We start from the raw sequence: 23,922 nt of genomic DNA on the forward strand, positions 1-23,922 counted from the left end.
TTCATGACTGACCATATGGTTTTAATTTTATTAGCTATTCTATTTGTGTACCACATACTCTTTGCCTTCCACATAATATTTGTAAGCAGCTGACAAAACTGTTTCTAAGCGGCTACTGTAGCTTGACTGTGACTACTTTGAACATTTTGATGTAGTTACAACATTGTTCTAAATGACATCCTTATCCCACTAGTCAGCCACCCAGGCTGCCTTTTACTGCTACACCCTGTTTATAGCGTTCTAATGGAAAGCAACTTCCAAAGAGCATGAGAAATGTGTTAAGGAAAGCATTTGTTTGTCATCTATGTTATCGGCACTATAAACATCTTGCCATTCTTGTTCCTTATCGAGGTTTAAAAAACTCTATTGCCACTGGATTAGCATTTCTACATAATATGTAATTAGACATAGCATTTGTCTAAGACTGTGCTACTGTTCCCCTGCACCTTGGTTAGAATTTCTGCATCAGATCATATGAATTTAAGACACCTTCCAACATCCTTTCTCTTGCACCATCACATATAACATTAATGCTGAAGTCACCACATATAACTAGTTTTAGGCACTTGCTATAAAGTACACCAAGAATCCTCTCTAGCTTGAGCAGAAATGTTCTCAACTCAGAATTAGGGGACCTACAAACAACAACAAGTAGTTTATTTTCAGTAAATTCAACTGCCCCTGCATTACATTCACATACCTGTTCAGTGCAGTGCTATGATACATCTTTGGACTCAAATGGAATACTATTTTTTATGTATGGCCACTCCCCCACTGTGCAAAAGAACTCAAAAAAAGCCACCTAATCTGTATCCTGGCAAAGGAAGCCTCTGAATTGTCAAGTTACTTAAGTGTTGCTCCAATATACCAATATCGTCATAGTCATCGTCTAGAAGCAGTTCACTACCTTCATGTCTAGTACCTCTCATTTTTGGATGAAACATGCTGCTTCCTTCACTACTTGCTACCTGACCACCTCTGAAGGTGATTCCTTTGTTAGAGGGACTTCCTTCAAACAAGGACACCTATCAGCTGACTTCAATTTAAAAAGGGTGCAGCTCTAACACCAACTACAACAGGAAGTTTTCCACGAGTGGTCTGACCACGCTCAGTTCACAAACAGCTGCATGAAGTGTACGTTAGTGCCACCAGGACACCACCTACACCATATTCCTTGTCCCTATCAAGACTATTCCCAGCTCCACCCACAATCACTACCTCATCCTCTTTTATAAAATTCCTACATAGCTCCCCTACATTAACAGTCATCTGAGCCAGCCCTGCACTAGGATTCACAATGCTGATGACCTGGTACTCACTCCCCAACACTTCCTGCAAGTGCTGGCCCATGCTCTGCCGTGCGAACTACCTAGTAGCAGAACCACCTCCTTCCTGTTGGAGAAACCAGTGAGATTCAAACTAGCAGCATTACGTTTATAATTCAATTATGCTATGTGCTGAGCTACCAATGAATTTCATGATATGCTACATATGTTTTGTACTTAATAGCATTCAGAAATTTTCTAATTTTCATTTTTAACCGCATTGTACTGCCTGAGAAAACGGATGTCCACGTTCTGGCCTTGAAATCCTGTGAATAAGAAGAAAATCTAAGAGGGACACCACTTAAGGTCCCTTTGTTAGTAGAGTGCATGTTCTTAAAAACAAATGCCACACTCACGTAACTTTCAAATACTATCTTAACACCACCTGCAAAAAAGGCATGGAAATTTGCACTAAATGCTGCTTTACTCCACATGGAAATGAGGATTCATAGTTAGCTTATTTATTTAGGCTCAAAAGGAAGAAAATAGAAGCCAAGAGTAAAGGAGATTTTCTATTTGTTTGTTTATGACTTCAGATACCTCCTCTTGTCTAAATAAAGAAGAGAATGAATGCTAAATTGCCATTCCTTGTACGCAACAGGATGTCTTAAAAAACCAGCACAAACTACAAGTGAGGGAAAACACCACATACTTGTTAGTAACACACAATCTGCCCCAAATGTTCTTATACTGTGACAAGATTTAATAACGTCTGCCTGTTTCTGGAAACCAGAATCATTAAAGAGTCCACAACAAATGTTTTTAAGAAAAGTTTCGAGTGATGATCTGGGATGAAAATTATAATAAACAAAAAGCCGACTTTAAATTTAATCTTTTCCATGACTAACAATAACGGAAATTCCTGGATGGAGAAAATCAATAATTTCAACAACAGACTTACGGCTATATGGAATGTAGTGAAACGAGACAAGACAACCAACCACAGAGCAGGAAATCACCACTACTGAATTAAATAAAACAGCAACAAATGCTGAGTCACCGGCAGCAAATATAATTTCTTTAATATAGTAGAAAATATATAGGAGAAAAATCACAGCTATGCATTGAAAATGCAGTTGTCATAAAATTAAGTCATATGAATGTACCACAAATATCTCCTCCTAAAACAAAGAAAATTATATGTCCTCTCAAAAATAAAATAAAAGCTCATCTGGATTTGATGGTGTTTCTAACGGAGTCGTAAATATATTGGATCTACGGGCAACAAATACACTTGAACTCTTTGGAAATAGCTACATTGAAGCAGTATCAGTGATCATGATGTGGTTGTGGCAAGCAGAAAGCTGTGTGTGTTCAGTAAACAAGATAAATTAGTAGTAACACATCTCGAAGAGTAACTTGAAACTTTCAGCACAGGTCAGAAGCATGTAGAGAAATTCTGGCTCATGTAAATGACTGACTGATTCATTACTAGAGAGGGTTCATGGGACCAAATGGCGAGCTCATCAGTTCCACAATTCTGTAGCTACTCACAAAAGGTTCAAATGGCTCTGAGCACTATGGACTTAACTTCTGAGGTCATCAGTCCCCTAGAACTTAGAACTACTTAAACCTAACTAACCTAAGGGCATCACACACATCCATGCCCAAGGCAGGATTCGAACCTGCGACCGTAGCGGTCGCGCAGTTCCAGACTGTAGCGCCCAGAACCGCTCGGCCACTCCGGCCTCCCTCACACAAGGAAGAGGGTCCACAAAAAGTAGACGTATCCAGTCAAGGGAGTCAAATTATAAAATAATGAAGTTAAAACGCACACGGCAAAAGGCATAAAATGTGAGACCAAATCTAAAAACTGGAAAAACAGAGCGTTCTTTCCTAGGTGGAGCGGTCATGAGGTCCCAGACCGAGAAGACATGAAACAAGGTCCCAACCACAACCACCCTGCCCCTGCTTCTGGAGCAAAGCAAAACCTTATATCTGGAAATAAAAGCCACTTTCACAGAGTAAACTGAGGACCAGTTCAACCATTCATGAAACGTCTTCCAATATTAAAATTGAGGAATCTGGAAGATTATACTTAGCACGAAGGGTCAAAAGGAGGGGACATTCCACCAATATGTGGGATACTGTCAATCTGGCTCCTCAACCACATTGTGAGTTTGGTTCGTTACGCAAGAGGAAACAATGGGTGAGCCTGGTATGACCAATGAGTAGATGGCATAAAACAGTGAGGAGTGGAAGGAAGAGCACCAAACTGCAGTAGACTCCTTGATTGTGCAGTTTATTATTATGAGCAGCAGCACACCAGATGTCATTCCACTTTTGGGCAAAGATAGATTTGACGTAGGTCCGCATAACCGCAGCTGGAATCATGAAAGGAAATGAGGGATAAGTATCTGCTTCTCTAGCCAAACAATCAACCAGTTCATTCCCTGGGATACCCATGTGATTTGCGACCCAGAAAAAGACAACTGAGCAGGTGGCATGGCCAAGGGCGGAGAAGTCATGAATAGCAGAGACCAAAGAGTGAAGAGAGTAGTAGCATCAGTCGATAGTCTGCAGTGTGTTCACTGAGTCAGAACAAATTGAAACACTTTGGAGGGAGGCCTGAGAAACAAAATGGAGGGCTCTGAATGGCTAGAAGCTCTGCTGCGAACACACTACATGATACTGGCAATAAATGGTGTTCTAAGCCAGTAGGAGGCATCAAAGCATATCCAGCCTTATCTATTGTTTTAGAACCATCAGTGTAGAAGATGTTGGCAACTTGGAACTCTGCAAGGATGGCATGTACAAGACACCTGAAGACCATAGGGGCAACATGGACCTTAGGAACGCTGGAATAGGCAGGTCCTAATCTGTGGTTTAGGCACCATCCAAGGATGTTACAGAGGAAATACATGGGATGCATTCCAGTGAGTAGAGATGGAGATCCTGACAGGGGGAAGCGAGAACCATGCCAACCGGCATGGGCGACTGTCAGGAGGGAGATGGCAAATGGCGATTGCATAAGAAACCAGGAGTTGACTCCATCGTATTTGTAGAGGGGGAATCTCCACTTCTGTGAGGAGACTGTCAGCGGGATTAGTGTGAAAGGCACCAATAGCCAGATGCACCCCACAATGGTGGAGAGGGTCAAGTAGTTGCAAAGTGGAAGGAGTCACTGAGCCATAAACCTGACTCCCACAATCTAGTCTGGAAAAGACCAGAGCATGGTAAAGATGGAGAAGAGTGGTACAGTCTTCACCCCAAGATGTGTGGGCCAGGATGCAGAGAGCATTAAGCTTCTGTGCATGCATATAGTCTTTAGGTGGTGTATATGGGACAGCCGTGTCAGCATTTTACAAAAGTAAGGCTCAAGAAACAGGACTGTGCTACAACTTCGAGGGGCTGGTCACCTTAGTGGATCGACAACAATAATGCACAACAGGCATTTTGGAGGGAGAAAACTGGAAGCCATGGGAGACAGCCCACACAGAGGCCCGTTTTACACCTAGTTGACCACACACTGTATAGGTATGTGAACAAAAGAACAGTCGATAATTAGAGGGAACCTTCATGGTACACAGTCCTTGAATGAAACTTCTACAGAAACAGATATTACTGTGAAATAGGTGTAAAACAAAGCATACTGCTACAGATAGAGTTGCTGAAAGAAACTCCTTTGGCTGTCAAGAGGGCAACACATGATGCCCTCAATGACAATCACAGCAGAATATTGTCATGTAACATTTTATAAAATCTAAAGAAATTCTGGTCCCATGTGAAGGCTGGTAGTGGCACCAAAGTTAGTGTCCAACCCCTAGCAAAAGAGACGAACTGAAATTGAGAGTAGCAAAGCCAAAGCTGAAACTCCTGACTCCATTTTAAATTTTCATTTACAAAGGAAAGCCCAAGAAAACTGCCCCAATTTAATCCTTGTACCACTGAAAACATGAATGAAATAAGTGTTAGTGTCAGTGGTGTTGAGAAACAGCTGAAATCATTGAAATTGAACAAAGCTCCAGGACCCGATGGAATCCCTGTCGGATTCTATACTGAATTTGCATCAGAGTAAGCCCCTCTTCTTACTATAATCTATCATAGATCCCTCGAGCAACAAACCGTGCCCAGTTCTTGGAAAAAGGCAAAGGTCACACCCAACTACAAGAAGGGTAGTTGAAGTGATCAACAAAGCTACCGTCCAAAATCTTTGACATTAATCATTGTGGAATCTTAGAGCAAATTCTGAGTGCAAACACAATTGGGTATCTTGAACAGAATGATCTTCTCCATGACAGCCAGCACAAGTTTCAAAAATATTGATCATTTAAAATCGAACTCACACTTTCCTCGCAAGACATACTGAAAGCTTTGGATCAAGGCAACCAGGTAGATGCAGTGTGTCTTTATTTCTAAAAATCATTTGACTCAGTACCACACCTGCATTTAATGTCAAAAGTATGATCATATGGGGTATTAAGTGAAATTTGCGACTGGACTGAGGACTCTTTGGTAGGGACGAAACGACACGTTATCATCAGATGTACTTCTGGTGTGCCCCAGGGAAATGTGTTGGCGCCCTTGCTGTTCATGTTTTATATTAATGACCTTCTGACAATTTAACAATAAAATCTGGCTTTTTGCAGATAATGCAGTTATCTATACTGAAGTGCCATCTAAGAGAAGCTGCATATATATTCAGTCACATCTTGACAAGATTTCAATCTGGTGCAGTGCTTGGCAACTTGTTCAGAAATGTAAAACTTTGCACTTCACAAAATGAAAAAAACATAGTATCCTATAATAATAATAATATCGATGAGTCACTGTTTGGATTGGTCAGCTCATACAAATAGCTGGCTCGTAAAACTTTGTAGTGATATGAAATGGAATGGTCACATAGTTTCAGTTGTGGGTAAAGCAGGTGGCAAACTTCGGTTTATTGGTAGAACACTGGGGAAGTGCCAACAATCTACAAAAGAGATTGCTTACAGATCACTCATGTGACCCATCCTAGAATATTCCTGAAGAGTGTGGACCTGTACCAAATACAAACAACAGGGGATATTGAACGTAAGCAGAGAAGGGCAGCACAGATGTTCCTAAGTCTGTTTTATCCACGGGAGAGTCTCACAGAGATACTGAATGAGCTGAACCGGCAGACTCTTTAACACATATATAAAGTATCCCAAGAAAGTCTGTTAATAAAGTTTCAATGACTACTCTAGGGGTATACTACAACCCCTTACATATCACTCGCGTAGGGATTGTGAGGATAAAATTAGGATAATTGCTGCATGCACAGAGGCATTCACACAATCATTCTTCCCACACTCCATATGTGAATCGAATGGAAAGAAACCCTAGTAAATAGTACAATGGGACCTACCCTCCGCCATGCACATCATGGAGGTTTACAGAATATATACGTAGATGTACATTTGTTTCCAAGTAATAACTCCTGTCTTTTCTGAAATATGTAATGCACCATTAACACAAGGCATTTTTACAGAGAGACTCAAATAAGACATAAGACCTCTCTTTAAGTAAGGTGGTAGTTTAACAGGAGAGAGGTCATCACCCCTTTACCAAAATTTTTCAGAAGGCGATGTAGACTAGAACATGTCACCTCAGCAACAATGATATCCTTAGTAAACCACAATTTGGATTTCAGAAGAGAGGCTCTATTGAGAATGCCATTTACATGTTATGTTCACTCAACAAATCCTCCGAGCATTAAATAATAGAGTAGCACCATTTTGTATTTTCTGCATCCTATTTAGGGCATTTGACTCCGTGAATTGTGCTGTTTTTGTAGATAAACTGAGATTTTAGGGAACTGATGATATGATTATGAAATAGCCAGCCAATAGATAACACCACATCTAATCCAAAAGAATTGTACTTATTAATCAAGCAATATTGTCCTGAGGACATTATTACGACTGAGGAGAAATCACATCTGGGGTTAGGTACGCTCTTGTTGCTCATGTACGTAAATAATCTTCTATCTACAGCGAAAGCCCAATTTTACATTTTCGTGGGATCCAGACTTTAAAAAATTGCAAAACTGAGGAACATGCAGAATCGAGAAAAACATTAAAACCACCAAAATACAAGCAAAAACATACATACAATTAAAAATCGTAATCCTCAGCAACACACTGTATAAGTGAAGGGAATTAAATGTATAATACAAAGCTTATACAATAATTTGTGGCAATGAGTTTCATCAGTTCTTAAAAAATGACAGATGTGTAACAGTAAGTATAAACTCATCAAAAAAACTGAAATGTGTACAAAGTAACCTAGCCGTTTTCCGACATGCTATGACTAAAAAATATAAATGTTTGAGAGATCTTCCCTTTGTGATCATCCACAAAAAAAGCAAACATTGATGAAAATAATGAAAACTGGAGTACATTGAAAGGTGTCTGAATTTAAAATGGTTTTGTGTGTGTGTGTGTGTGTGTGTGTGTGTGTGTGTGTGTGTGTGTGTCCTGTAGCCAATAGAAGTTTACTTGTGTCGAGTAAACTTCAAGCCGTGTAAACGTTAAGCTTGAAACATGTTTCCAGCTATTGGATGCATATACCATTTGGAAACATCTTTCAAAACACAAACATTTGTCCATAGCAGTGTCTGTATAGATCAAAGGAAATCATGTCACCGCTGCACAGTGAAAGTGTGTTTGTATATTGCATTGTGTCATCTGTTGTATAGAGTTGTTAGGTGTTTTGTTTTCTCTTGCTGTACTGTTTCTCCGGGGAGGGGAAAAAAATTGCACTGGACGAGGTAGCAGACTGTTGAGTTGTTATCGTTGCACCAGTTTGATGGCTGCTTGTGAAGTATATGATGCAAGCAGTACAAGAACAGCAATAAAACAAGGTGATCTGCAGAAAACTGCTGCTACATTTGGTAGAATACTGAGAAAGACTACGTAGAAAACAAAATAAGGTTGTTTGTAGTCGCTTTCTTAGAAACGTGAAATAAATACTCAAGGCTCTGGAATTAATCTCCCGTTGACAAAAGTCTGGCAGCAATTGCTTCCCTGAAATTTCGATCTTTTTTTAAAGAAATGGTGACACCATATTTGCCAGAAATTCACAATCGTTAAAGAATATGCAAGTGCAATTACAGAAACTAGAGCTGTCTTCCATACTTAGTTCCTATATGTAGCCAGTTTTTCCCACCAGCTGTTCCATAGTATCTTTTCGCCCACCAAAGACGACAACTCTACACTAACCAACAAATCTACTTCATACAAAACAAATCTGATTTTATCAACCATTACCAACTACTATACAAACTCGCTATCAAAACAATATTGTAGTTTTAAACCAACTACGAAATTCTTCGATAAACGCAACCTTATTCTGTAAAACTACGAAAAACAGAGCCGGTTATTGCCTTCTAGCCACAGGTCAAGTATTAATAATGCAGCAGTACATATTACAGTTTCCTCGTCTCTAGATGTGACATGGGTGACAACATGAAAACAACACAACAAGTAGCATGCATACACCAAGAAATGTTTGCTGCCAGTGTGGACAGAAACAGTGACAGGAAACCAAGTCAGAAGCAGATTTGAAACACTGTAAGAAATAATGTCTCCAACAGAAACACATTTCCTTTGACAGTGTGGACACCGCTTCACACTACTTTTCACACTAGTGACATCAATAGCGGGCTTCTGACTATTGACTTTTATGAATGCTTGTGAACGACCTTGTGTGAACTGTGTGCACTTCAGTTATTGATTTTCTTCATAGTGTGTGACTTATAAGCGCAGTACATCATTTAAAAGCAGTGGTGCACTGAAAGTACCGTATCACAAATACATCACACTTATCTTTAAATGTTAATTAATAAGGCATTGAAGACATAAGGCTTGAAGAGACTTTATGATAACCAACGCACAATACAAAATTCAGATGAGTAAGCTGTAGTGTAATGTAAAATGTCATGATTGGCCAAGTTTGAGGTTCTAGGTTTGTAACTAGCTGCATACCAATATTTTTTCAACTTTGCATGGTTATCACATTCATTATCATCATAATACAATATGTTCTGCAATATTTAATTTTTTTCTGTCTGGTTAGAGAGTGAAGGATAAAATAAATATTCACATGTTCAGTTTTGAATGTGTGGTGATATCTGAGTGTCTGGTTATGCAGAAACCCAAGAGGACAGATTACGTTCATGCAAGTGAAATGAGCAGCAATAAAATTCATATTGCTCCTTATCACAAATACTTCACCATTTATTTCCGAATATGTGATGATTTCTCAGGGTGTAGTTAGGCAGGAATGTAAGAGGACAGCTTAAATTGCTGCAAGTGAAACAATGAGCAATAACATTCATATTCTTCCTTGTCACAAATATTTTGCATGTTGCACAACCACCAACATATTCCCAAAGAGTTCTTGCTATAACTGAGATTCTCCTGCCACTAACACATCCATTAATAACAACATGAGACTATAGTGATTGACAAATCGATACCCTCATTTCTGGTCGCCTTCAGAATGCCACGATGTCACATTTACATCAGCTTCTGCAAAAAGTAATGTGAAACGTACTCGACCCATCACCAAAGGTTGGATGTCTTAACTGATTCAAGATGTAGTAATACACACTTTTGAAAATGTGAAGAAGTCTGACGCGAAGTACGAAGTGCAGAAAACCAAAATAGAGCTGTGTTACCTTCATGAGTACCTAAAAACTTGCTCAAAGTGTGAATCCACTTCTGTTACTTCCCCAGCTCTGACTTCATTTGTTTATAATCATCTTTTTCATTGTTATATACCTAGATGGGACTATGCTACAACATTTTATCATAAAATAGCAACAAATATTGTCCGGTATATTCAAATAATTCATGAAAAAAAATTGTCTCTTACATCTGCCATGTTATTCCACTTACCTGCTGTAGCAGGTTTCTCCGAGGTTTCCTTTCCTGCTGTTGAGACTGCAGGTTGGGCTGCTGTAGTTGTAGTAACAGCAGGAGCAGAACTGCTTGTAGTGGTTGTACTCCCAGTTGTGGCACTAGCTGAACTAGTAGTGGAGGTAGTTGTGCCTGAGCGAGAGCTACCCTGGGTACCAGATGACGGTCCACGTCTACTGTGAAAAATGGAAGATGAAAGGAAACAAAAAAGTGTTATCTGTAAGTTATATTGATCACAGAATTAAATGCTTAATTTGTACTTAACAGATCACTAGAAGAAATAGCCACAAAAGAAGATAGAATGCCCTTTCCTTCCTCTGACCCAAGAATCCAGCTAACCAAGATAATTGCAGGATGAACTGTAGTTCAATGTAGTGGAAGATGGCCTGTTTTAAATATATTTTGCACTGCAAGAGGAGAAATATTTAAAACATCCAAGGAATAATCCTAAGTTTAAAAGATAAGCTTTGGTTGACAGTGAAACTGCAGATGATGAGCTTTCACAATAATCTACAAGACTGCAGTAGAAGAGAAGTGCGTCTTCATTGTCACTTGTGAAATGTTGCTTCCAAACAGTGACAGAAGAATCAAACAACCCGAAATGTGGATTTATACTATAATGTTATACCACAGACCCACGATACAAACAGCCTTCAGAGTTCTTTAATGTATTTTGTCTTCTATTTCCATTCTAACGAAACAATTTTGCAAATTTAATTCTTAAAATGCTCAGCATTCACAATTAATATTACAAATTTTGATGTAAAAACAGTTTGTGAATCAGATATGGCAGCATCTCCCACTAAATTTCTCTTGTGCTCTTATGTATCTCTATAAGTAGCGCTGAACTTCTTTTAAGAGTGCAAAAGACATACATACACACACTTTTATACATGCATATACTTTATTTATATTCATTACTAATAGCTTATATGGACATCAATAAATAACTAGTACTTACATTGATGAGCAATTGAAACAGACACTTGCTCAGCCACCTGTGGCAATAGTGGCAATCCCTAATTGTTTGAAGTTCATAAATTGCAACATTCTCTGAGAAACACAATAGTTTTACAGAGATTGGTAAGTTCTGGTGATCGGTTGCGGCACGGTGCCAGGGTACAAAGAGCATACCTCTGAATTAGTGCACAAGGATTGCTGTTATCCAATCACAAAACCGTAACAGTAAACACTCAAGTCCACAGAATGTTCACAGTTAACCACTGACAATTTGGGAAAAATGGGGGCAAGGTACTATGCTGCTGACTGTACACCTCAAGTGAGAAACTCAGTATGCAGAAAGATCAGTGTACATGTACCATTTGCCCCTTGGGATTAAGGCAGTTTAACATTCCCATGTCAAGGATACTGTCAAACTGGCATTCATTCAGAAGAAGCAGTGTTCAAAATTACTGAGCAGTTATACAGGTTAAGGTTCTCACTGTTTCCCAAATGCTATTAAGATGAATGCCTGGTTGGTTCCACTGAAAATGAGACAGACAAGTTTCCTCCTTGAACTTTGCTTTTCAAAGTATGAGCATTAACTCTAATGACATCACTGATGGGACTTTAAACCCAAATGACGCTTCATTGTCTGCTAGATCATTGCATCCTGCTAACCGTGGGAGACTGTTCTGGATGGCACAGCTACTCAAGTTTTGGTGCAACAGCAAGTGCCCACAGTGATTAGAACTATAAAAGTAACAACACTACGTTTATTCTCACATATTTGGTGCTTTAGAGTACCCATTCCAAATGTAAAGTATACAGTGATCAGCCAGAACTTTATGACCACCAACCTACTATTGGTATAAACCCGTCCAGGTGATTGAGTCATCTGGCAAGGAATAACTGCTAGGCCCGCACATGGTGCATGTAGTATCAGTGAGCTTGCAGCCTGCGTGTAAAATGGGGAAGCCATGTAATCTGAGTTTGACGGAGGGCAGCTTGTGATGGCCCGGATGCTCGACACAAGCATTTCAGTAACTGCAGTACTTTTCAGGTGTTTGAGAAGTGCTGTGTTGTCTTCAACATGTGGTGAAACCATGTCCAGACATTGGGGGATTGGGTGGCCACCCTCAATACAGATGTCTGACATCGTAGGCAGTGAACTGTGGGAGAACTAACATCAGACTTTAATGCTGGGCAGAGTACAAGTGTGTGTGAACAAACAGTGCACCAAGCATTTCTAATGATGGGCCTCTGCAGTCTACAACCCACCTATGTGCCAATGTTAACACCACGACATTGGCAACTATGACTGGTATGGGCACATGGTCATTAGTGCAGTGGCAGAGCATTGCATGGTCTGATGAATCCTGATGCCTCCTCCATCATGCCAATGGGAGGGCATGAAGCCATCATCTTCCATGTGAACAGCTCCTCTACACCTATAATACGGGAAGGAGAAACTGGTGACAGCTCTATTATGCTCTGGGGAACATTCACATGACCACCCATGGACCCAATGGAGCTTGTGCAAGGCACGACAGCCAAAGAATATCATACACTGGTTGCATGCTATGTACACACCTTCATGATGATCATGTTTTCTGATGGCAGTGGCATTTTTCAACAAGACAATACACAATGCCGCATGGCCACGACAGCGATGGGACTGGTTCAAGGGACACAGTGGTGAGTTAAAATTGATGTACTGGTCCCCCAACTTACCAGATCTGAACCCGATTTAACACATCTGGGATGAGATTGAATGTGGCATCAGAGCTCATCGCTGCCCCACTAGCAGAATTTATAGGAATTATGTGACTTGTGTGTGTGGAGATGGGGTTCCAACTCCCTCCAGAGACCCACCAAAGCCTCACTGCTTCCATACAATGACACAGCCGTGTACCGCAAGTCTCTAGAGGAACGGAAGGTTCCAAATGATTGGAAAAGTGCACAGGTTATCCCAGTCTTCAAGAAGGGTCGTCGAGCAGATGCGCAAAACTATAGACCTATATCTCTGATGTCTATCTGTTGTAGAATTTTAGAACATGTTTTTTGCTCATGTATCATGTCGTTTCTGGAAATCCAGAATCTACTCTGTAGGAATCAACACGGATTCCAGAAACAGCGATCGTGTGAGACCCAACTCGCTTTATTTGTTCATGAGACCCAGAAAATATTAGATACAGGCTCCCAGGCAGGTTGCATTTTCCTTGACTTCCGGAAGGCATTCGATACAGTTCTGCACTGTCGCCTGATAAAGTAAGAGCCCACAGAATATCAGACCAGCTGTGTGGCTGGATTGAAGAGTTTTCAGCAAACAGAACACAGCATGTTGTTTTCAATGGAGAGACATCTACAGACATATAAGTAACCTCTGGCATGCCACAGGGAAGTGTTATGGGACCATTGCTTTACACAATATATACAAATGACCTATTAGATAGTGTCGGAAGTTCCATGCAGCTTTTCGCGGATGATGCTGTAGTATACAGAGAAGTTGCAGCATTAGAAAATTGTAGCGAAATGCAGGAAGATCTGCAGTGGATAGGCACTTGGTGCAGGGAGTGGCAACTGACCCTTAACATAGACAAATGTAATGTATCGCGAATACATAGAAAGAAGGATTCTTTATTGTATGATTATATGACAGCGGAACAAACACTGGTAGCAGTTACTTCTGTAAAATATCTGGGAGTATGCGTGCGGAATGATTTTAAGTGGAATGACCATATAAAATTAATTGTTGGTAAGGCGGGTACCAGGTTGAGATTCATTGGGAGAGTGCTTAGAAAATGTAGTCCATCAACAAAGGAGGTGGCTTACAAAACACTGGTTCGACCTATACTTGAGTATTGCTCATCAGTGTGGGATCAGTACCAGATCGGATTGACGGAGGAGATAGAGAAGTTCCAAAGAAGAGCGGCGCGTTTCGTCACAGGGTTATTTGGTAAGCGTGACAGCGTTACGGAGATGTTTAGCAAACTCAAGTGGCAGACTCTGCAAGAGAGGCGCTCTGCATTGTGGTGTAGCTTGCTGTCCAGGTTTCGAGAGGGTGCATTTCTGGATGAGGTATCGAATATATTGCTTCCCCCTACTTATACCTCCTGAGATCAGGAATGTAAAATTAGAGAGATTCGAGCACGCACGGAGGCATCCCGGCAGTCGTTCTTCCCACGAACCACATGCGACTGGAACAAAAATGGGAGGTAATGACAGTGGCACGTAAAGTGCCCTCCGCCACACACCGTTGGGTGGCTTGTGGAGTATAAATGTAAATGTAGATGTAGATGTTATCTGTGCCAAAGGAGAACACATCAGATATTAAGTAGGTGGTCCTAATGATCTGTCTGATGAGTGAACATTCTCTTGTTACAGACTGTCATAAAATAATACACATTTGAAGCCTTCTTTCCATGAAGCAGCTAGTGCACAGGTTTTTCCTGCGAAGAAATAACTACTTGCAAGGAAGGAGAGATGACAGTTGACACTACGTAGATTATTAGTGCACTTAGCTTGAGTTTGTTTATGTTACATCAGAATTCAACATTTCACACTTTCTTACATTCAGAAGTAAATAGCAATATTGTAGTCAATTGTAACAATGGTACGCCATACTGAATCCTGCAAAATACACATACAACTTCTGCCGCTCTTGGCTAATGGTTCCCCCATCCTCTTCAGTTCTACCTGTTAATTCTGACAATAATCACTTAAATATTCTTGTGATTAACTGTGAAGATGTTACACCCAGAAAACCAGTCATTGTCAACATAAGTAACACATATTTGATGAAAACTAACACTTCTGCCTAAACAAAACTACACTAAAGTCACAGTACCATTTCTGTCACTATTTATGATGCAAATAAGAAATTATATACAAGCAACAATCCATTCTAAGCCATAATAAATGTGTAGTCTATATTATGACCTCCACGTGCAAAGGCTGGAAACACATGGGAAGAATGAATTTATGGCACTAATGACATACAGTTAGCAACAGCTAACTGGAATGTGAAAACTACTGTCCGTCTACATCTACATCTACATTTATACTTCGCAAGCCACCCAAAGGTGTGTGGCGGAGGGCATTTTACGTGCCACTGTCATTACCTCCCTTTCCTGTTCCAGTCGCGTATGGTTCGCGCGAAGAACGACTGTCTGAAAACCTCCGTGCGCGCTCTAATCTCTCTAATTTTACATTCGTGATCTCCTCGGGAGTTATAAGTAGGGGGAAGCAATATATTCGATACCTCATCCAGAAACGCACCCTCTCGAAACCTGGCGAGCAATCTACACCGCCATGCAGAGCGTCTCTCTTGCAGAGTCTGCCACTTGAGTTTAATAAACATCTCCGTAATGCTATCATGGTTACCAAATAACCCTGTGACGAAACGCGCCGCTCTTCTTTGGATCTTCTCTATCTCCTCCGTCAAACCGATCTGGTACGGATCCCACACTGATGAGCAATACTCAAGTATAGGTCGAACGAGTGTTTTGTAACCCACCTCCTTTGTTGATGGACTACATTTTCTAAGCACTCTCCCAATGAATCTCAACCTGGTACCCGCCTTACCAACAATTAATTTTATATGATCATTCCACTTAAAATCGTTCCGCACGCATACTCCCAGATATTTTACAGAACTAACTGCTACCAGTGTTTGTTCCGCTATCATATAATCATACAATAAAGGATCCTTCTTTCTATGCATTCGCAATACATTACACTTGTCTATGTTAAGGGACAGTTGCCACTCCCTGCATTTCGCTACAATTTTCTAATACTGCAACTTCATACACAGACGAATGTGGAAAATAAATTGTGCAATCAACTGACTATATTCATTATTTTATATGTCACTACTGATGCTGTCAGCTGAGAGAAACAAATTGCAACTACACTGAAGCCCCCAAAGAAATTGGTGTAGACATGTATATTCAAATACAGACATATGTAAACAGTCAGAATGTGGTGCTGCGTTCGGCAGATGTATCTGCCATCAATAACAAAGCCTTACCCTTACCCGTGGCATGTTTTTAAGTGGCTGTTTTAATGTTTGTTCATTATAACACGTGTTGGAGCTGACTGCACATAATTCAACATTCCAGTGGTCTACAGGTGGGAAGAAGATAAAAATGTACCAAAATTGTCACTTATTGTTTTGTTAAGTGGACAGTTAATATAGATGTGGGATCACAGTGTGATGACAATATTTTGAAGGAAATTTATGGATTTCCATCCGTATATTGGTTTTCTGATCTTGTGTTGCAGTTTCCACTTGCCACTTTACTTCCAGCAAGTTATGCCATGAATTTTTGAAGCAGGAAAGTATCCATCATAGAACAATGACTAGAAAATGTGTACATAAAACTGATACTAACTGCTTGTTTGTCAATACTATATTTTAATATTAACTGAGAGTCACTCACCATTTATAATTCTGTACTACATTTGTAGTACCCCAATACAATTTTCTAATGAGTGTTTCCACTTACCACACTATAAGATACAAAAGTGAGTGAAAGTACTCATTTCAAAGCTCTACTTTAAATGTTTCTACCTAATTTGATAACATTTCTGACACCAAAAATCAGGCACTATTATCTTCCAGACATAATACTATTTAGCATACATTTTTTCTTTGCCACTTTAAGCAGCAAGCGGCACGGAGAGAGCATAAACTCTGCAAGGCAGAAAATAGGACAGCCAGCATTACCTCTGACACATAGCTGGCTTTTAATACTTTAAGTGTCCTGGGAAGTCAATGGGTTTAAGTGTGTAGTATTTAATTTTCACTGGCTACGTTACATTCTTAATAATTACTAATTGCAGGCTCGAAAGGCGCCAGTGGTGAAACAAATTTTCCGAACACCAGCTAGTTAAAAATTAGAAATGAATTGTTTATTAAAGCTTTAAGATGATGAAAGCAGCAAAACAAAAGATCAGAGTCCCTTGCAACTATGAAAGTGCTAAATGCAATGCAACACAACACATGACTGTTCAATGTTGAAATTCTTTTTAAGTTAACAGTCAGAAAACTTTACAAGTCCAGCATTTAAACTTAAGAAAACTCTTGCACAACATTCCATGAAACTTTTATTCAAAAACTTTCTGTCACTTACAGTTGCGACTCATAAACCTATACCCCCCCCCCCCTCTCTCTCTCTCTCTCTCACACACACACACACACACACACACACACACACACACACACACACTCACTCACTCACTCACTCACTCTATCCCGAGTCAATATAGCAACCACTCTTAACCAGATGCTACCTGCCATTGCTAAATTCTCAAATTTACATTTAACTTGTTACTACTAAAAATATTACATATGAATTAGGACCAGAATTTCACCAGCTTCCCTATGTTATCTTAGATTTTGGCTGTGGCCCTTAGTTTTCTGGTTATTTAAATTTTAGTTAATGAGATAGTTAGCTTACCCTAACTTATTATTACCTATTATTAAAAATGGTGAAACTTACACAATTACAGATAACTACAGTTGTCTACTGTCTCAGAATGTCACTGTAATTATCAGTTTCTAACTTATTTTGCATTAAAATACGTTTTATTTCTTGGAATCAACTTTTGGGCAAATAATTCACAATGTACCGCATTAATGAAAAATCTGAAACTGCATTTGAACAGTGCTGTTCAGACACTACCCACTGATACTTGGTACTTTAAATTTACTTGAAGCATTAAGAAGTTATTAATTTCTTAAGTCAATATGTATTTTAAAAGATTACATCTACAGTATCTGAAGTTCTATTCTCTCTGTCAAATGAGTGTTAGGACATAATTAGTTTCCTTATTTTTATCTTTCATTTGGCGTTTTTGCCTAACTTTTAACTATAACAGTTTGCATTTTATGTGTTTTGTGGCCGTGAAATGGATTTTTGGCCTCTGCCTCCATGTCATGGCAGCACTTCACCCCAACAGTGTCCTGTAACAGCCAAGCACCTTCCTTTTACCCAATGATGGAAACTCTGCAGGCTACCTGCTGCCAGAATGCTACATGGCTAACTTAGTGACCTCCTCTTTCTGCCAACTGCAGAAATGGAGTGTCTTTGCTAAGTTTAGAAGATGGATCCACAAGCTACCTCCTGGTGAGCAATGCTCAGCTGTGTTCTGCAATCGCGTGCATCATGTTCTGTCATCTCTTTAAACAGTGTGAATCTAGCCATGCCTATTTGCAGTATGTGAGTCCTTTTAGAACTGATGCAGCCAATGTTCTACACTTCTTAGTGTTTACCTATTAAGTTGTAACTAAAATGCACTCACAACCAGTCTTTGATATAACTCAAGCCACATCATCATCATCATCATCATCATCATCATCATCATCATCATCATCATCTCCAAGGAGGCACTAGTGACATCTGTGGTTGATTAGAAGCTGATACACTACTTTTCTTGTTCAAAATACTCTACAACCAACCCCAATAAAATGATTTTCCATTATGGCACGACACAGTGGTTGCAGAGGTTGACAAATGTTATTTACCCATTCTTTAGACACCTTCTTTTGAGAGGCTACAGAGCTTAAAGATAATTTATGGGCAGAACATCCACATTTATAGCCAAAGAAGATAGAATACCTATAAAAACATACTTCAAATTCTAATATGATCTACAGTCAAGATAATGTGTCTTACCCCATGGTGCCCAACAAACTTGACAGGCCACCTATTTGTCCAACTCCACCGAAGAGCTGCATTAGCTGCTGTTGAGACATGTTGTTCAGCAAACTTTGCAAGTCTCCATCTGCAGAAGAAAAAGTTGAAATCTGTATAAAAATTACTTCACGCATTGATAAATTACTGGTTATGTTAATACCTTGCAGCAGGGAAAACAATTTTGAAATTCTTAAAATTTTCACACCATTTCCACAAGAACAAATGAAAAGGCTTTCGTAGGGAATAATACTGCTGCTGAACTGAAGTTTGTCATTTAATATCAGTGATGTTCTATATCACTAGCTCATAGCAGGTGACACTGACAATTTATAATGCATCTTTAATGTGGGCATAAAATATCTAATGAGAAGAAGCTGCCAAGAGAACTGCTGGGAGTGGGCTATGCACGTGGTACATATTTAAGCAGAAATATTATACAATATATAAATGATCTAAATCACACACACACACACACACACACACACACACACACACACACCCACACCTTGTGATCAAAAGTATCTTGACACCCCCAAAAACATATGTTTTTCATATTAAGTGCACTGTGCTGCCACCTACTGCCAAGTACTCCATATCAGCGACCTATGTAGTCATTAGACATTGTGAGAGAGCAGAATAGGGTGCTCCGCGGAACTCACGTACTTCAAATGTGGTCAGGTAATTGGGTGTCACTTGTGTCATACGTCTGTACGTGAAATTTCCACACTCCTAAACATACCTGGGTCCACTGCTTCTGGATTGACAGTGAAGTGGAAATGTGAAGGGCCATGTACAGCATGAAAATGTACAGCATGAAAATGTACAGGCCAACCTCGTCTGTTGACTGACAGACTGCCGACAGTTGAAGAGGGTCGTAATGTGTAATAGGCAGACATCTATCCACGCCATCACACAGGATCCACTGAAAGTACTATGACATTTAGGGGGATGTGAGAAAACGTGGATTTCATGGTCGAGAGGCTATTCATAAGCCACACATCACGCCAGTAAGTGGCAAATGATGCCTCGCTTGGTGTAAGGAGTGTAAACATTGGACGATTGAACAGTGGAAAAACGTTGTGTGTAGTAACGAAACACAGTGCACAATGTGGCGATCCATTTGTAGGGTGTGGATATGGTGAATGCTCTATAAATGTCATCTGCCAGTGTGCGTAGTGCCAATAATAAAATGGTGGGGTCGTGTTTTTCATGGAGGGGGGTTGCACCCCTTGTTGTTTTGTGTGGCACTATCACAGCACAGGCCTACATTGATGTTTTAAGCACCTTCTTGCTTCCCATTGTTGAAGAGCAATTTGGGGACGGCGATCGCATCTTTCAACATGATTGAGCACCTGTTCATAATGAACAGCCTGTGGCAGCGTGATCACATGACAGTAACATCCCTGTAATGGACTGGCCTGCACAGACTCCTGAGCTGAATCCTATAGAACACCTTTGGGATGTTTTGGAACGCCGACTTCGTGCCAGGCCTCACCGACCGACATCAATACCTCTCCTTAGTGCAGCACTCTGAAGAATGGGGGAAGAAACTTTCCAGCACCTGATTGAACATACGCCTGCGAGAGTGGAAGCTGTCATCAAGGCTAAACATGGGCCAACAGCACATTTAATTCCAGCATTACCGATGGAGGGTGCCCTGAACTTTTAAGTCATTTCAACCAGGTGTCTGGACACTTTTGATCACACAGTGTATAAAAGGTATTACATATGCAAGCTTTCAGAGCCAGTGGCTCTTTGTTCTGGTAGAAGGATTGAAGGGGAAGGAAGACATCTGGGAAAAAGGACTAGTGAGGTTTAGGGAAATGGTCAGAGTTCAGAAAAAAAAAAAACACCCAGATGCCTAGGTCAGGAGAGACTTATCAGACAGGATGAGAAAGAAAGACTAACTGTTGGGCACTGCTGACTGTTCCCCAAACACCATCCGCAAAGTCTCCCCTGACCTGGATTCTAGGTTATTTTTCTGAACTTTCTCTCTCTTCCTGAATTCCACCAGTCCTTTTCCTTCACCCCTCTTCCTCCCCCTTCAACCCTTCGGGCCGAACAAGGAGTCATTGGCACAGAAAGCTTACATATGTAATACCTTTTATGCTGAAGCAACAAAGAAACTAGTATAAGCATGTGAACTGGAATATAGAGATATGTAAACAGGCAGAGTATGGCTCTGTGGTCGGCCAACACAATATAGGACAACAAGTGTCTGGCGCAGTAGTTAGATAGGTTACTGCTTCTACAATGGCAGGTTATCAAGATTTAAGTAAGTTTGAATTTGGTGTTATAGTCGGCGCACAAGCAATGGAACACATCTCCAAGGTAGCAATGAAGTGGCGATTTTCCCATGTGATCATTTCACAAATGTACTGTCAATATCAGGAATCAGTAAAACATCAAATCTCTGGCATCGGTGCAGCTGGAAAAAGATCCTGCAAGAACAATACCAACGACGATTGAAGAGAATTGTTCAACATGACAAAAATGCAACACTTCCGCAAACTGCTGCAGACTTCAATGCTGGGTCATCAACAAGTTTCAGCATGCAAACCGTTCAACGAAACATCATTGATATGGGCTTTCGGAGCAGAAGGCCCACTTGTGTACCATTGATGAGTGCACAACACAAAGCTTTGTGCCTTGCCTAGTCCTATCAAACTGACATTGGACTATTGATGACTGGAAACATGTTGCCTGGTCGGACGAGTCTCGTTTCAAATTGCATCAAGCGCATGGACGTGTTGTACAGGTATGGAGGCAACCTCATGAATCCATGGACCCTGCATGTCAGCAGGGGACTGTTCATGCTGGCAGAGGCTCTGTAATGGTGTGGGGCATGTGCAGTTGGTGTGATATGGGACCTCTGATATGTCTAGATATGACTGAAACGTGACATGTATATAAGCATCCTGTTTGATCACCTACATCCAGTCATGTTCACTGTGCATTCTGAAAGACTTTGGCAATTCCAGTAGGACAATGCAAAATCCCACACATCCAGAATTGCTAGCGAGTGGCTCCAAGAACACACTTCTCAGTTTAATCACTTCCGCTGGCCACCAAACTCCCCAGACACAAACATTACTGAGCATTTCTGGGATGCCTTGCAACGTGCTGTTCAGAAGAGATCTCCACCCTCTTGTAGTCTTACAGAATTATGGACAGCACAGCAGGATTGGTTGGTTGGTTTGTGGGATTTAAGGGACCAGACTACTAGGGCCATCGGTCCCTTTTTCCATGAACTTGAGACATCCACAAAGAATAAAAATAAACACTGGAGATGACAAGAGACAACACAGGACAAGAAAGATGCGGACAGAGACCAAAAAAAGGAATTAAAATCACACTGAGTGTGACAGTGGTTGGCCGACCATAGAAACAAAAAAGGAAAAGACGACCACCCCAGTCTAAAATCATATGCCAAAAGCCAGACTCAACACAAAAAAAAGGACAAACACTTAGATCAAGCAATAAAAAACCCCTGCACGAATAAAACTCAAAACTAAATCTGCCATCGCAAAGTCATCTGATAAAAGTGCAGGAAGTGTATCAGGCAGCACAAACGTCTGCCTGAGCGGAGTTAAAAGCGGGCAGTCCAACAAGATGTGGACCACCGTAAAAGCTGACCCGCAGCATCATAAAGGTGGGTCCTCGGGGTGAAATAAATAGCTGTGTGTTATCCAGGTGTGGTCAATGTGCAGCTGGCAGAGGAGACCAGTCCTTGCAAGAGACCTGCAAGGAGGAGCACCATGCATCAGCAGCCTCCTTGATGGCCCGAAGTTTGTTGGGTGAAGGAAGGGTGCACCATTCTTCACCCTAGGTGTGAAGTACCTTATGCCGCAAAACTGACCTGAGGTCACTCTCCAATTTGGCCAGCGTGTCAACACGTTCATTTCCTGAGATGCCGACATGACCCGGGTTTCACACAAAGACCACAGAGTGGCCGCAACGGGCGAGAGTATGGAGGGACTCCTGGATAGCCAAAACCAGAAAAGAGTGAGGGAAACACTGGTCGATAGCTCGTAAACCACTCAGGGAGTCACTACAGATAACGAAGGACTCACCTGAGCAGGAGCGGATATACTCTAGGGCATGAGAGACAGCAACCAGCTCGGCAGTGAAATCACTGCAGCCAGCCGGCAATGACTGTTTTTCATAATGATCCCCTAGAGTAAGAGCATAACCGACACGACCAGCAACCATCAAACCGTCAGTATAGACAACGCCAGAGCCTTGAAACGCGGCAAGGATTGAAAGAAAGCGGCAGCGGAGGGCCTCAGAAGGGACTGAGTCCTTCGGGCCCTGTGCCAAATCGAGCCGAAGGCATGGGTGGGGCACACACCACGGGGTACGCAGGCGGGGGGGTGGGGGGGGTGGGGGGGGTGGGGGGGGGGGGAGGAAGAGGGATGACCTATTGAGGGAACAGGAGATGAAAATTGGGATGCCTGGGCAAGCCACAAATGTGTGTAGCATAAGTGGCCAGCAGTAATCATTGTCGGCGGAACCACAATGGAGGGACACCTGCCTCCACAAGTATGCTGTTGACAGAGCTTGTCCGGAAAGCTCCAGTGGCGAGTCAGATCCCACTGTAAAGGATGGGGTCCAAAACTGCAATGCGGAATGGGATGCCGAACCGTAAGACAGGCTCTCATAATCTAGATGGGATTGAATTAACGCCTGGTACAGCTGCAGAAGGGTAGACCGATCGGCACCCGAGCTGGTATGACTCGAGCAAAGAAGAGCCTTAAGATGTCGCCAGCTACGTCAGTTTAACCTACCAAAGATGAGGGAACCAAGTCAACCCGGTATAAAAAACCAATTCCAAAAACCAATGCGTCTACACCACAGCAAGACGTTCGCCGTCAAGATAAAGCCGTGACTCAGGGTGAACAGTGCGTCGCCAGCAGAAATGCATAACGCAGGTCTTGGCAGCCGAAAACTGGCAGCCATGTGCTACTGCCCAAGACTGCACCTTGAAGATGGCACCATTCAGCAGCTGCAATGCCAGTGGAGCTAAAGTACGAGGGCAGTTCAATAAGTAATGCAACACATTTTTTT

At 41.2% G+C, this 23,922-nt stretch overlaps 1 protein-coding gene across 3 annotated transcripts in view; it reads right to left on the reverse strand.

Moving 5' to 3' along the window:
* Nucleotides 1-23,922, reverse strand: part of LOC124613169 (proteasomal ubiquitin receptor ADRM1-B) — a 113,820-nt gene that overhangs the window by 46,652 nt on the left and 43,246 nt on the right. For 2 of the 3 annotated variants that reach the window (XM_047141819.1, XM_047141801.1), the window contains exons 4-5: nt 18,835-18,943; nt 10,193-10,389 (exon numbers count right to left, since the gene is read on the reverse strand). In XM_047141819.1, coding sequence (XP_046997775.1) covers nt 10,193-10,389; nt 18,835-18,943 — 306 coding nt within the window. The remainder of the gene's footprint in view (nt 1-10,192; nt 10,390-18,834; nt 18,944-23,922) is intronic. The other variant, XM_047141811.1, reaches the window with a different exon arrangement.

Source organism: Schistocerca americana, chromosome 1, assembly GCF_021461395.2.
Source record: "Schistocerca americana isolate TAMUIC-IGC-003095 chromosome 1, iqSchAmer2.1, whole genome shotgun sequence".
In the NCBI taxonomy this organism is placed as follows: domain Eukaryota; kingdom Metazoa; phylum Arthropoda; class Insecta; order Orthoptera; family Acrididae; genus Schistocerca; species Schistocerca americana.